The sequence below is a fragment of the Suncus etruscus genome, chromosome 10 (assembly GCF_024139225.1).
Source record: "Suncus etruscus isolate mSunEtr1 chromosome 10, mSunEtr1.pri.cur, whole genome shotgun sequence".
Classification (NCBI taxonomy): Eukaryota; Metazoa; Chordata; class Mammalia; order Eulipotyphla; family Soricidae; genus Suncus; species Suncus etruscus.
In genome coordinates, this window is record NC_064857.1 from 16,569,579 (window position 1) to 16,582,015 (window position 12,437).

Below are 12,437 nucleotides of genomic sequence, written 5' to 3' on the forward strand. Positions count from 1 at the left end.
CCCTTGTCATTGTAGGATATTGTAGAATCCTTGTCATTTGTAAGACAAAGCCTTGGTTTACAATCTCAGATTGCCTAGCTATGCAGGGAGCATCTGAGAGGAATTAATGAGGTGTACTGGAAGGAATATAATATGGTGGTGAGGTGTGGTACCTGGGTATGTCAGAATCATAAACATTAACTCTATTGTAAATATGGCTGAAACACCAATAACTAAATGAAAAATTGTGGGGTAGGAGTTTTCCCAGATTAATTCCTCCATCTACTAACTAATGAAAATAAGTTGGGAGATCTTAGTTAGAGATTAAATACTTCACAGTATTTTCTTGCAAAATAAGAATGTTAATAGTAGGTCTGCTTATTTATTTTGACTGACACTTTAGAAACTTTTTTTTTAAGTTTAACACTAAGATTTACAATACTGCTAAGGATAGCATTTTATTCATACAATGGTGTAATACCCTCCAGCAAAGAGTCACACACCCCCACAATTTCTTAACCTTTCTTCCTCTCTCCATGGTAAGCTCAGTTCTGTCTACAATTTCTCAGGTTCTACTGCTTTTCACCATTGGTTATTCCCTTACTATGTTTATTTATATCCCACAGAAGAGAGAGAGAGAGAGAGAGATCATTCTGTACCTGCTCTCTATTCAGTCTGTTTAAAATCAGGTTGCATTATGGGGGACAGAGTGGTAGCACAGTAGTAGAGCATTTGCCTTGCACATAGCTGACGCAGAACGAATGTGGGTTCAATCCCCAGCATCCCATATGGTCCCCAAAGCCAGGAGCGATTTCTGAGAGCAGAGCTAGGAGTAACTCTTGAGCGCCACCGGGTATGCTCCCCCCAAACAAAACAAAACAAAATCAGATCGCATTAACCATATTAAATGAATTAAAAGATTCAGGGTTTGTGTGGCTCAAACTGGATGTCTTCCACCCACAATAACCTAACTAGAGAGCTAAGAACGTGAAAAGTCAGAGAGTATCTGTTTAAACTGGAAAAATCATTCTATTCTTATACTCTCATATTACTTTGGGATACTTTTTTGTAATTCCTTGATGGGTTCAATTTTATGAAGAAGGCCACGTGGACATTTTCAGGCATGAACATAGTAATAATACAAAGTGATGGGAACAGATAACTAACTGGTGAGCTGGAATGGCCATGAGAGACCCTCACCATGTGTTACGTAGATGGTGGCAAGCGGCCAACCATGTTTCCCAGCACCTTTCCATGCATGTTGAGGGCTTGTGAGCCCATTGTAGAACACCCATTGAACCCTTCCCACTGAGTAAATAATTTCTCTTCTGTATTGTGCAGAAAGCCGAGGGGAGAGGGCAAGAAATGCCGAAAGGTGTATGGCATGGAGAACCGAGATATGTGGTGTACTGCATGCCGCTGGAAGAAGGCCTGCCAGAGGTTCATTGACTGAGAGACCCCAACAACAGAGGGGCCAGCACCCCAGACATTCTGCCCTCATACTCCAGTTCAGGCTTTGGAAAGCATATTTCCTCTTCAACAAGATGTACTTGAAGCCTAGGAAAAAGCACTTCCAGGAACCTTCATGAAATTGCAGCAAAAAAAAAAATAAAGGTGGGAGGTATCCACCCTTGTTGCTTTCTCTGAGAATTCAGCCAAGAGCAGCCATGACTCATTATTTCTTTAAAAAAATAAAAATAAAAAAGAAGTCAACTTTTTTGCTGTTATGTCCAAGTCGGAAAACTGGACTTCTATAGCAATTGAAACAACAAAGCCCATTTTACTTAGCAAGAAGGCAAATTTTGATAAGCTTTCTGAAAATGCCATTTCTGAGATTTTTTTTTCCCGGACACTTAGAGAAAGCTACGTGTTATTTGGTAGCATTTGTACAAAGAACAATACTCTCTTTCAGTGTGAATAGACTTTTTCCTCCATTTTCCAGTTGACTTCTTGAAGCAATTCAACTACAGCGCTCCGGGTATCTTTTCCATGTTTTCTTTGTTTGTTTTGTTCGTTTGGAAGAAATGCCCCCAAGTGAACCATGATTGAGCTGTAAGTTTGAGGGGGCCTCAGATGGCAGGAATCGAAAAGAGACTGATACAGTGGCCATCACCAGCAGACTTCAGCCCTGTGCTGAATTCAGGACCTTCAGCTGACCTACTGGAAAATATTAGGGAGTCTTCCTTCGATTTCTATGAAACCCTTCCCCACAAGGCAGCCCAGCCATGTCTCTGCCTGCTTCAATTCTGTCAAGAACTGGCACAGTGGGTAAGCCTCAGTGCTCCTCCTTGGGATGGGCTGCTCACCACACCTCTGGCCTGTGTGTCACTACCGAAGAAGCTATTGCCAGGTTAATGCCTTCCCTCTGACGTCCATCATATATGATTTCAGAAAGATAGAGAACTCACTTCCTCCTAGCAGGCCAACTTTAGACAGCACAGCACAGCAAGGCCTACCTGTCATTTCGAGTCATAGAAGGTCAACCAGCCAGCGTTCATGCGAATGCACTTTTATAGGTTTGATGCTTTAGCATGTCTGGATTCTGGGAAGGGGCTAGTGAATGATAGAAATATTATATGGGTAAATGGAAGGCCCAAACATTTCTTTTTTTATTATTAAAAAAAATAATACTGGAGGGATTCATTAGGAATTCACTCAGGAGGAAATTCAGAACACCTAAAGGAAAATGCACGTTGGTATAGGAATCTCACAGTTTAGTAGAACCAGGGCTTGTACTGTGTTCCATTTCTCAGGCTTGTTAGCCTGGTATGTGTATGTGTGTGTGTGAGTCTGTGTCTGCTTGTTTGTATTTTTGGTAGTAGTTATGCAGGGAGAAGGGAGTCATTGACAAGCCCTGTAAGTAAGCTCATTTTATAGAAATCTACCCAACTCTTGAGTGCTGTGCTAAAGAGTTCTTTCTCCTATACCTATGCAAGAAGAAGAGTACCTTATAGGTTGCACTGTGTAAAGACAAGGGGCCTAGGATCAGCCATAGGAATGTTAAATGAAATTGCACAGAGGAAAGTTTAATATATGTTTAAAGATTGTACATACACATTTTTTTAAGAATTGAAAGAAGTCATCTAATAATAAGCTATCCTCTTTTGTTGGTTACAATTGAGGGCTATATGAAGAGGTTCTATAGTGTTACATCCACAATCTGTGTATTCATCTATTTTGGCAATTTTCTTTTTCAACTCATTTTTCTGACTTTTTGAACTCTTCTTCTTGGAAGAGATTGCATTTTCCTTTTTCATGGAGTGTTTCTTTAAAAACATGTATTTCAGAGACCATACGTGAAGCATCACTTAATTTCACATCATAATTGCCCATCAACTCTAGCCATGGCACCAGCTATAATGTAATGCTTCTAAGGTCAGCCAGGGAAGGGGAATTTTTTTAATGCAGAAATATATTTGCATCCTTTAACCCCTAGTTAGTCATTTCGCCTCCCTGGTGTTATCTAGCTTCATGTGCAAGCACTTATGGCTAGGAAATAATGCTCTGGCCTGTTCCTGGAGACCCCACGCAAGCAATTGAGCCCAGAAAAAGCCAATTGTTTGGACAGATTTTACCATATACTTCAAAGATGGCCAAGGTACAATTCTAGAGCAGAGAGATTTCTCTTCTAAAAAACTACCTGGCCTTTGATCTTGGATTAAGTCATGAAGAGTTACACCCATCCCTTCTCCTTGAACCTTGAAACACAAGGAGGAAGAGATCTTAGTAGTAGAAAAAAAAATTTTCAGGGTGTATTTCTGTGACACTTCCCCCAATCCCAGCATGCAGCTGAGGAGTTGTTCTAAGCTCTGACCTGGTTGACACAAGCTCAGTCCTTCCTTGGTTTTTAGCCCATGCAAGTACAAGCAGAACTATAGATGTTGCATTTGCAATATCCCTGGTATTTCTTTCTCTAAATTTTTTCCCCATCCAGGTGAAGACTTCTTTCCACTGGCCAGTCTGGGGCTTGTGCATCTTACTGGTCTCCAGGTACAACAGAACCCTCATAACCTTCCTACAGAGGCAGGCACCCCTCTCTTGTTCCAAGGCCTAAATGATAACTAGGGGGACCCCAAAGCTTGCCTGGCTGGCTTTGCAGAGAAAGAGTTTGAACTATCCACCCAGAAAGCTCTGGGTTACAATATACAGTTGCTGATTGTAAGAGCTAAACAATTTTTTAAAAGGAGAGCTATTTTGTTCTATCTTGGAACTAAAAAACAAGTGCCAAATTTAGCCAGACATTCATAGATCATCACTGTGGTAACACATTATTCTTTTTTTTTTTTTTTTTTTTTTTTTTTTTTTTTGGTCTCTGTTTGGCCAGCAGAGGAGGAAGATGTTGAGTAGCCAGCTAGCATACTGGCTCTGTAACCAGAACTGCACCAGCATGCAGCATGGAAATTCCACTGGCAACAGGAGAAGCAATACAAAGGATTCCGGTCCTCAAGAATTTCTAAAGCAGACATGTTGTCACCTTTTGAATTTTTCTCCCTTGCTCGCCCCTTCTTCAGAAAAGGTTTCTCCTCTCTGGCCAATGAAGACATTTTAAAGATAGACAGGTGTTCCCCAGAGAACTGCAAAGCCAAGTGTGTCCCTTCAGAGAGGACTTTTAAAGGGTCCTTCCCTATGGGTGCATGGGAGAAGTGCCACAACAGAGGGATAATGCTGGGATAACAAGTAGGCTGGGAAGCAGAGCTGAGATGCAAGATGATGCTTGCTGCTGCTCATTTCAGTCCTGGTACTTTGGGGGGATATGGGGAAAGTGGACCTTGAGCTCTCAGAATGACTTGATCCCTAGCTGGACCTTGTGTCAAAGAGGGCAATGAATTTCTGAGCAGGAATATATGGCTCCCTTGCACTGTATTATCTGCTACTCCATGCAACCACAAATGACTTGCTCAGGAGACCATTCCTATGTCTGATCACAGCCAGGATGCAAAATTGAATTTTCAGTCAAGTTGAGGCCTCACAGTTTGGCCCTCTTGAAACTTCTAAAAGACATAGTGGCCCTGTGTATGTGTGTGGCCAAGGGTTTTTGCAACTGAAGTGCCCTCCCTCTGAGTTCAAGCTCATTCATGCTGCCATTATCTCTCTAGGAGTCACACTGAGTCACAAATTTGAAAGCAGCCTGGAGTTCGGAATTTAGCCAGCTGAGTCCCTTCCTGCCTTCCTCAGACTACACTAGGAAATGAAAGGGCAGCATTCACTGGAGAATGGTTAGCGCGAATGTGGCAAGATTTGTACCCATAGGAGAGAATTCCTGGAACAGAGTAGCAAAATACTGTAAATAATATATTCATTTCCTCAGGGAAAACAAAGGGGTGTGTGAAACATAGATTGGAAAGCTCTAAAGACTCTACTTCTCAGTAAAATGTTATCTGGTCAGAACACTTGGTTTTTTTCAATGGACCTGATATTTTGCGACACACTGAAGTAAATGGGCAGTGCCAATTTTGAGGGCCGGTGGAACACTGAGAAAGCTCCCCTGTTTTGTTGATGACTCCCAGTCTAGGACTGACATTTGAACCCCCGGCCTCTACCCTCGTGGGTTTTTGTAGACCAGTGGAAGGCTTTTGCTGAATGTAATTGTGAATATAAAGCCTTGGCGTTCCTTTGTAGAGCCACCCTGTTGGATGGCTGATTTTTTAGCTAGAAGCAGAATTCTGTGGGTAAGGGCTTGAACAAATGTGCATTTTGCTTTAATGGCATGTTAAGGAGAAAACTTCTATGGACTTTTGTGGATATGATGCTGCTCTTTTTCTCATGACCCTGTAGAATTTCTAGCAACCACATCAACTGTAGCAGTGACCTGTCTGCACACAGGAAAGAATTTGTGCATACAAATGAGTGGAAACAGAGTAGGATTCATGAATATGGATAAGAATGTGGATCATTTTGGAGAATGCACTGGGCACATTGGGTCAACTGGAAATTTCATTTCTCTGAGAAAAGCCACCCTACCAGCAGCAAGTCGCATACTCTCTCCCTGTGCCCCACAGCGGTGGGGATTCCTCTGTATGAGAATTATTTGGTTGTAGCCTTTGTAACTAGTCAAACCAGAAGTCAATAAGTAAAAATGAGATTAGCACCTCTAGGTACTGATTGTATCACTAAGTCATGCACACCAATAGAACAAGAAAGTGTACAATTTCTTTAAGTGTGCTAATTGTGACTGATGGGGGGAATATTTGATATACATGCTTTAAATCATGGGACTGAAATCAAAATGACCATTTTGATTTCTGGTCTGTTTTGTAAATAGTTCCTTCTTTTTGAAGACAATCTCATGTTTTATAACTTTTCTTGTGGGTCTAAGAACCACAATGGTGATGTGCTGTGTCAAAAAATGTACTCTCAAAGACAAGAATAATGATAACTTCATTTTCCAAATAAGACAAAAAAAATATATACTGGTTAGGCTTCTACCATTCTGAAACGTGACACTTTTATAAGAAGCATTCGTACTTCTCAAGTTAGCAGAACTGGAAATATTTTACAGATGCAATGTTTTGTAATCACAAAGAACATGAACATTTTGTGGGAAATGACCTTGGTTTTATACATTGTAAGTTATTTTTTAAAGTACAATATTTTACCAGACAGGAAGTGTTAATAGAATCAGCAATTCCTGCTCTCCAAACAAAGGGCTATGCCTCACTTAAGCAAGTGTTATGATGCATATCTTTTCAATTAACCCTCTGCAGATAGGGTAGAAATAGATGTGACGAAAATATTATTACAAGAGCATCAACGTGGTAACAACTACTGATGTTATTACCAGTGTGTTTCCAAAGTTTTATAGAAAAACACTTGGAGATCAACTTGTATAACTCCCATTTTCACAATGTTTCTAGATACACATATAAACCATGGGGAAAATACTCTTTTGAATTCTTTAATGTAAAAGTGATAGATTCTGTCATCAAGTTTACTTCTCATCCTTCCAGAACCAGAAATTTGCATTTAATTGGCAAGTGTAATTTGCTGGCAATTTCCAAGACTGTGGTAGATAAGCCCAAAGATGAAATTATTAGGTGATCAGCAGAGCTTAAACATAATTTCTCCCTCTAACTGGCACTAACACTCACAGTCATAACTTTTAATTTTCTTACCAGAACATGTAAATATCTTTATTTCATAAAAATTCATAAACAAGGTTGAGATGGAAAAGTGACTTATCCTAAAAATTGGAAAATTAGGACAGGAGTTTGTTAACTGCACAGAAAATTCTGAACTTGAACAAGTCCATGGCATAATGCTCTGTGTTTTTTTTTTTTCCTAGTCTATACACTCAAGAAACAAGAAAGGCAGAACCCACTAAAAAGTATTTTCTCCCAAGGCCAGAGAAGTGACTCAGTAGTAGAGCACATGTCTCATATACATAAAGCTAGGTTCAAACCCTAGCGCTAAAAATAAAAAGTATTTATAAATATGAAAAGCATCTTTTTCCCTAAGATTTTAGGAATTCAAAAGCTAGACTCAGTCAAGTATTCAGGTAACCTGGGATAGACTAGTGGTATACCCATTCAACTTTGTGTGGTTTGAAGGTCACTCAGACATTTTATTCAAATGGAATTTAGAATCTGCACAGAAGAATTAGAAATGCAGAGATGAGGAAAACTGGGTACCGTCTTGGCTCCTGGTCTCTGTGATGAGGAGATTCTAGAAATCGTATTATTTTCTTTCCCTGGGAATACACCATTGGTAGCATGAATATCCCCATTAGGTATGAATTATTGTATAGTTTTTAACCAAATGTGTCTTGTTTCCCCTATGAACAGAAACTTCCTAAAGTGGTATGGCAGATGCCTTAGAAAGTCAGGCAGATCTGTAAAAGAGCAATTCATATCAGGCTAAAGGAGAGACATGAGAGAATGAAGATCTTGGGGAACAAGAAGCACATTTCTCCTCTTAAACAGGGACCCTATACATGGCTCTAGACAATCAGATTCACTGGAAAATGAGGCTCAGAGTTCTCCTGACTTGGAAAGATGATGTTTCCAAACATCTGAGTGTTGAAAGCTAATACAAGTATTTGGCCAACACTGTGCAGACCAAAGAGAATATGGGTAGATGCAGCTTTAGACTACCACTTTCCACTTTTATCAATAGCCAATTCACATTCCAATGGCTATCACGTCAAATTCTGTCAACAGGCCCACATACTCACACATTGGCCCAATGTGTTAACCAGACTCCAAGAAAGAAAAAAGGGTTCATTCGTCCCAGGAATCATTCTCTTGAACGCTTGGCTAGAGAAATAGAATATGCTTAAGCTAATTAGTCTTGTCTCTGATCAAACTACACTCAAGTAAGTAGGATCCAGCTCTAATTCTGCTTCCTTCTGGCATGCCCAGGTCATGTCCCCAAAGCATTAAATAACTGTAATCTTAACCTTACTGTTCTCACTACCGTGACCACTGTGATGAGGGGTTGGCAAAGAGCAGCCTTGGGCCTTCAGTGAAGGCAGCCAGGAGCTTCTGCCATTGAAGACAGCATAAAATGCTTCCTTGTGCCAAAGCCCTTTGCCAACCTCTCTACACATTCTCCCACTTCATCCTGCCCCATAAGTTTTTGTTCCCTTGTGAAATTGTTGTTTTCACCTCTGATAGAGCAGAACCCTGGCTTCTGAAAGCCTAGGTAGTTAGATATATTTAGAGTGCCCATGTACTTCAAAATGGAGAGTTTTTTCCACAAAGAAAAGCTTTAGTATCTTTGACTGATGGTAAAAACAAATTAGAAATAATGTTTCATGGATTAAAAAATTCGAAATTTCTTCCTGAAACTTGGATGAACTATTTTCACCTATATATCCTATATCCTGATAGTGTCAAGATCATTCCCACCTTTCACTTATAGAATAAAGTGTGTCTCTTTAGGAAACATTATTTCAACTTCTCCTTCCTAAGAATACAGTGGAAAACATGAATATTTAACATTGCCAGGGTCCACCAGGTAGGGCATTTGCCTTGCACACAGATGACCTACATTCGATCTCCAACAAATTGTCTCCTGAGGACTGCCAGAAACAATTCCTGAGTGCAGAAACAGGAGTGATTCATGAGCATCACCAAGCATGTTCTCCCTCCACTCAAAAAAAAAATACACATACAAAAAATTACTATCATTCCCTCCTTAGCCAGCCCACACTTATCTTGAGCCTGATTTGGCCTCATTACTGAATGCAAAGAGGTGGGAAAGCTTGTGAATGGAATGTGGACCCTAATCTTTCAGAATGATTCTAGGACTTAGAAACCTAGAGCCCCACCATGTTCTCTACCCAACCTTTCGAGCCAAATATTTCAGAATAGAAATAAAGATCTTTACATTGTTGAATGCAATTTGAATCATCCCCAATACATCCCTCTATTATAATGACTATGATCCTATTTTCAATGTTTCAATCCAAGTGGTTAGCCAAAAAATTTACTTCAATGTTCTGAGTAAATGTTTTGGAGGCTTGGGAGTAAGTTATTTTCTTGCTAATACTCGGCATTTGTTATTCATGAAACTTAAGTTGTTACCCAAAAATTTAAAAACAGCTCAAGTTTAGCATAATAATCAAGAGAGGAAAGTTCTGTCAATTCATGGTAGAAAACACCCAGTAATACAGCTGAGTTCTGTTTAAATACAAAGGCAGTTTATACAATTTTGGCACTGCATGAGATTTCTGTCATTGAGTATGGTTGACATAGATGAATGGATATCATCTTACCATGCAATGCCTATTAGTTTACTAGACTCACATCTTGAGTTTAACACAAAGCCACCTAGAGGGACTTTAATTATAGAGTTAGAAAGGGGTCCAAACCGTTTTGGCCTGCTACATATTTTATTAACAGATTTTTTTTTTTTTGGAAAATGGTACTTTATTATGTTTCTAAAGAAACACAATGATGGAGAAGAAAACTACTAAATGTTTTTTTTCCTCTCCTAAAAAGAACCCCATTCTTCAGAGGTTTGCACCACTATAATAGAAGTGGCAGGATTCAAAACAACCCAAGTTTTAGGGAGTAAGAAGATAACTGCCTTTCTAATGAAATATGAAGCTCAATTTTTCCAGAAGATAAAAGCGTAATTAAATTGTAACCCTTGTTTTTTAAAAAAAAATGTTTCACCTTGGGTCACCATCCACGTCACTATTAATTGAAAGCTTCCAAAGAATCAAGCAAATGGAAGATAGCACTTTATATTATAAAAACGCTACGAAAAATTCTTGAGTATAATTAAGTATATTTCCTAACTTGCAGTAGGCCCCTAAATTTTTAATTTAGAAAAGTAGAATAGAAAGTAGTATTCCTAGAAAATTCAGCAGAGCTCCTTAAATATTAGTTTTCTTTAAAAAAAAGAAGAAAAAGAAGGAGGAGGAGGAGGAGGAGGAATGGAATCTAGTTTCCCTTGTCCCTAAATTCTGTGTAAACCCCTGCAAATCCTCAGAGGAAAAAAAGGTGCTGGTAAAGAAACTTGTATTTGAAAGATGGGACCCCATCCTGGTTGCTTTATTTTTCCCCATCTTGGCAACCACAATTTGCTTATAGAATGTTTCTCTAGGGATCAGAGTAAAATAGTAAAGCAAATAGGACATTTACCTTGCACATGGCTGACCCAAGTTCAATTCCTAGAGTCCCATATGGACCCTGAGCCCTCCAGGAGTGATTCCTGAGTGCAAAGCCTGAGCACCACCCAATGGGCCCAAAAACAAAAGCAAAAAAACAGTTTCTCCCCTATGTTGTGCTCATCTGCCTCAGAGACCTGACTCTCAAGTCTGTTCACTTCCCAAGCCCCCAATGAAACCTCTTGCATCTACCCTATTGGTTCTTCTAAAAGAGGTCTGAATATTCTAAAATAAGTATAATATTTGAGATAGGTATATTACCATAGTGGATACATTAGACTCATTCCTTGAGGCTCAGTCATTTCCCATTCTTGGACGAAAATGTTCCATCTTCTGGACAGTTTCTGGTGATCATTGAAAAAATAGGATAAGAAGTCTGCCAATGTGCCAGACATCAAGGCAGGGAGAAGATCCTTTCACTAGGGCTCAAACTCTCTGTGGCCTGTCCTCTTACTCTCCATCCCTTCCATGTGAAGAAAAGTAAAGAGTGAGCAGAATTAGCACCATAACAATGAGGAGACACTGAGGGCAGAGGAAGAGATCATCATACTCCATATTTCCAAACTATTATCTCTAGAAGCCCACAGTGACAGAGCACAGACCTGTCTTCTGTAAAAACAAAATGACTCCTGTAGTGTGTGGTTGTTTTCCATTATGGAAAGAATAAATGAGAAAGCAGACCACTGGCATCCTTCAACTCATATCCCACTTGGAGGAGAAGCTCCTTTGTGAGTTAGCTGAGACAGAATGCGGCCATGGCCTTCAGAGTAGAAATGATCCCTCGGGGTTCTACAGTGTAGCATAATCATAAACTATCCCTACAAACACTGTCCCCCAAAAGAATATAGCACTTTGCCGATGCCAAGTCCTCACTTGACTTTTGACACCTATTCTTCTGGACTCTGCTAACTAATTGGAAATCATTGACTGTGACATGACCAAGACCTGTGAAGATAGGGAAGTTCCTCTTCCAAAGTGTCCCCATTGCTTAGGGATCCTCCGTGATCACTGAAAGAAAGCTTTAGGATAGATTTAGATTTTTAGGAAAAACCCAATACCACCTTCAAGGTTCAATGCCCCCTCAAAATACACTTGATCCTTGACTTCAATAATGAAAAATGCCCATAGGTATTAAAATGACCCCCAGATTATGGATCATATATGTTTTTAAGCCATTATTAATATTTTCCTACAAATCCCAAGCCTAAAATGCCTATTTTTGTAATGAATGGTTAGACAAAGGTCAGCCATTTAAACATGCTCTCTGGACTAACCAGATGCTAGTATAGTTTCCCAAAGTGTTTTATTTATCAAAATCTATATACCTAGAAGAACTCAGGATAAGGAAAAATGTGCTAAGTCCCAAAGGGTCTGAGACTATCATTAAATAAATTGCCAAGTGGCCTACAGACATCTTTATCAAATGAGGGGGTGTAAGAACAAATTAGCACAAAACTTCTTTTGCCCTAAGTCTATGACAAGGTTAAAAAAAAACACTACTTTTAGAAATTAAGCCATCTTTCCAATTGCTTTCTAAATCAAATCTAAAATATTAAATCACAAAACATAAATGGGGTATTTAGGGGAAATGCTATCAGTAGAAAGCACTGATTAATTAAAAAAAAAAAGCTAGTTAAATAAGAGAAAGGCAAACAAAAGAGAAAGCACTGTTCTTGAGATAGGATACTAGTGTTAAAAGACAGACTAACTATATTTGGTGTAACCCAAAATTGGCATGATAGAGCTATCCAGTTTTTAGAGATCTATTGAAATATAATCTTACCAACATTTGAGGAGGTAAGAACTTGCATACAAAAGTCTTTAATATCAGTAAATGAATGTG

General features: G+C 39.3%; 1 protein-coding gene across 1 annotated transcript in view; it reads left to right on the forward strand.

The window, feature by feature from the left end:
• Positions 1–8,047, forward strand: part of ZNF704 (zinc finger protein 704) — a 212,764-nt gene extending 204,717 nt beyond the window's left edge. Inside the window, exons 9-10 of the mRNA XM_049782017.1 lie at positions 1,321–2,247; positions 3,914–8,047. Of these exons, the coding sequence (XP_049637974.1) occupies positions 1,321–1,432 (112 nt within the window). The 3' untranslated portion in view covers positions 1,433–2,247; positions 3,914–8,047. The remainder of the gene's footprint in view (positions 1–1,320; positions 2,248–3,913) is intronic.
• Positions 8,048–12,437: the final 4,390 nt, after the last annotated feature.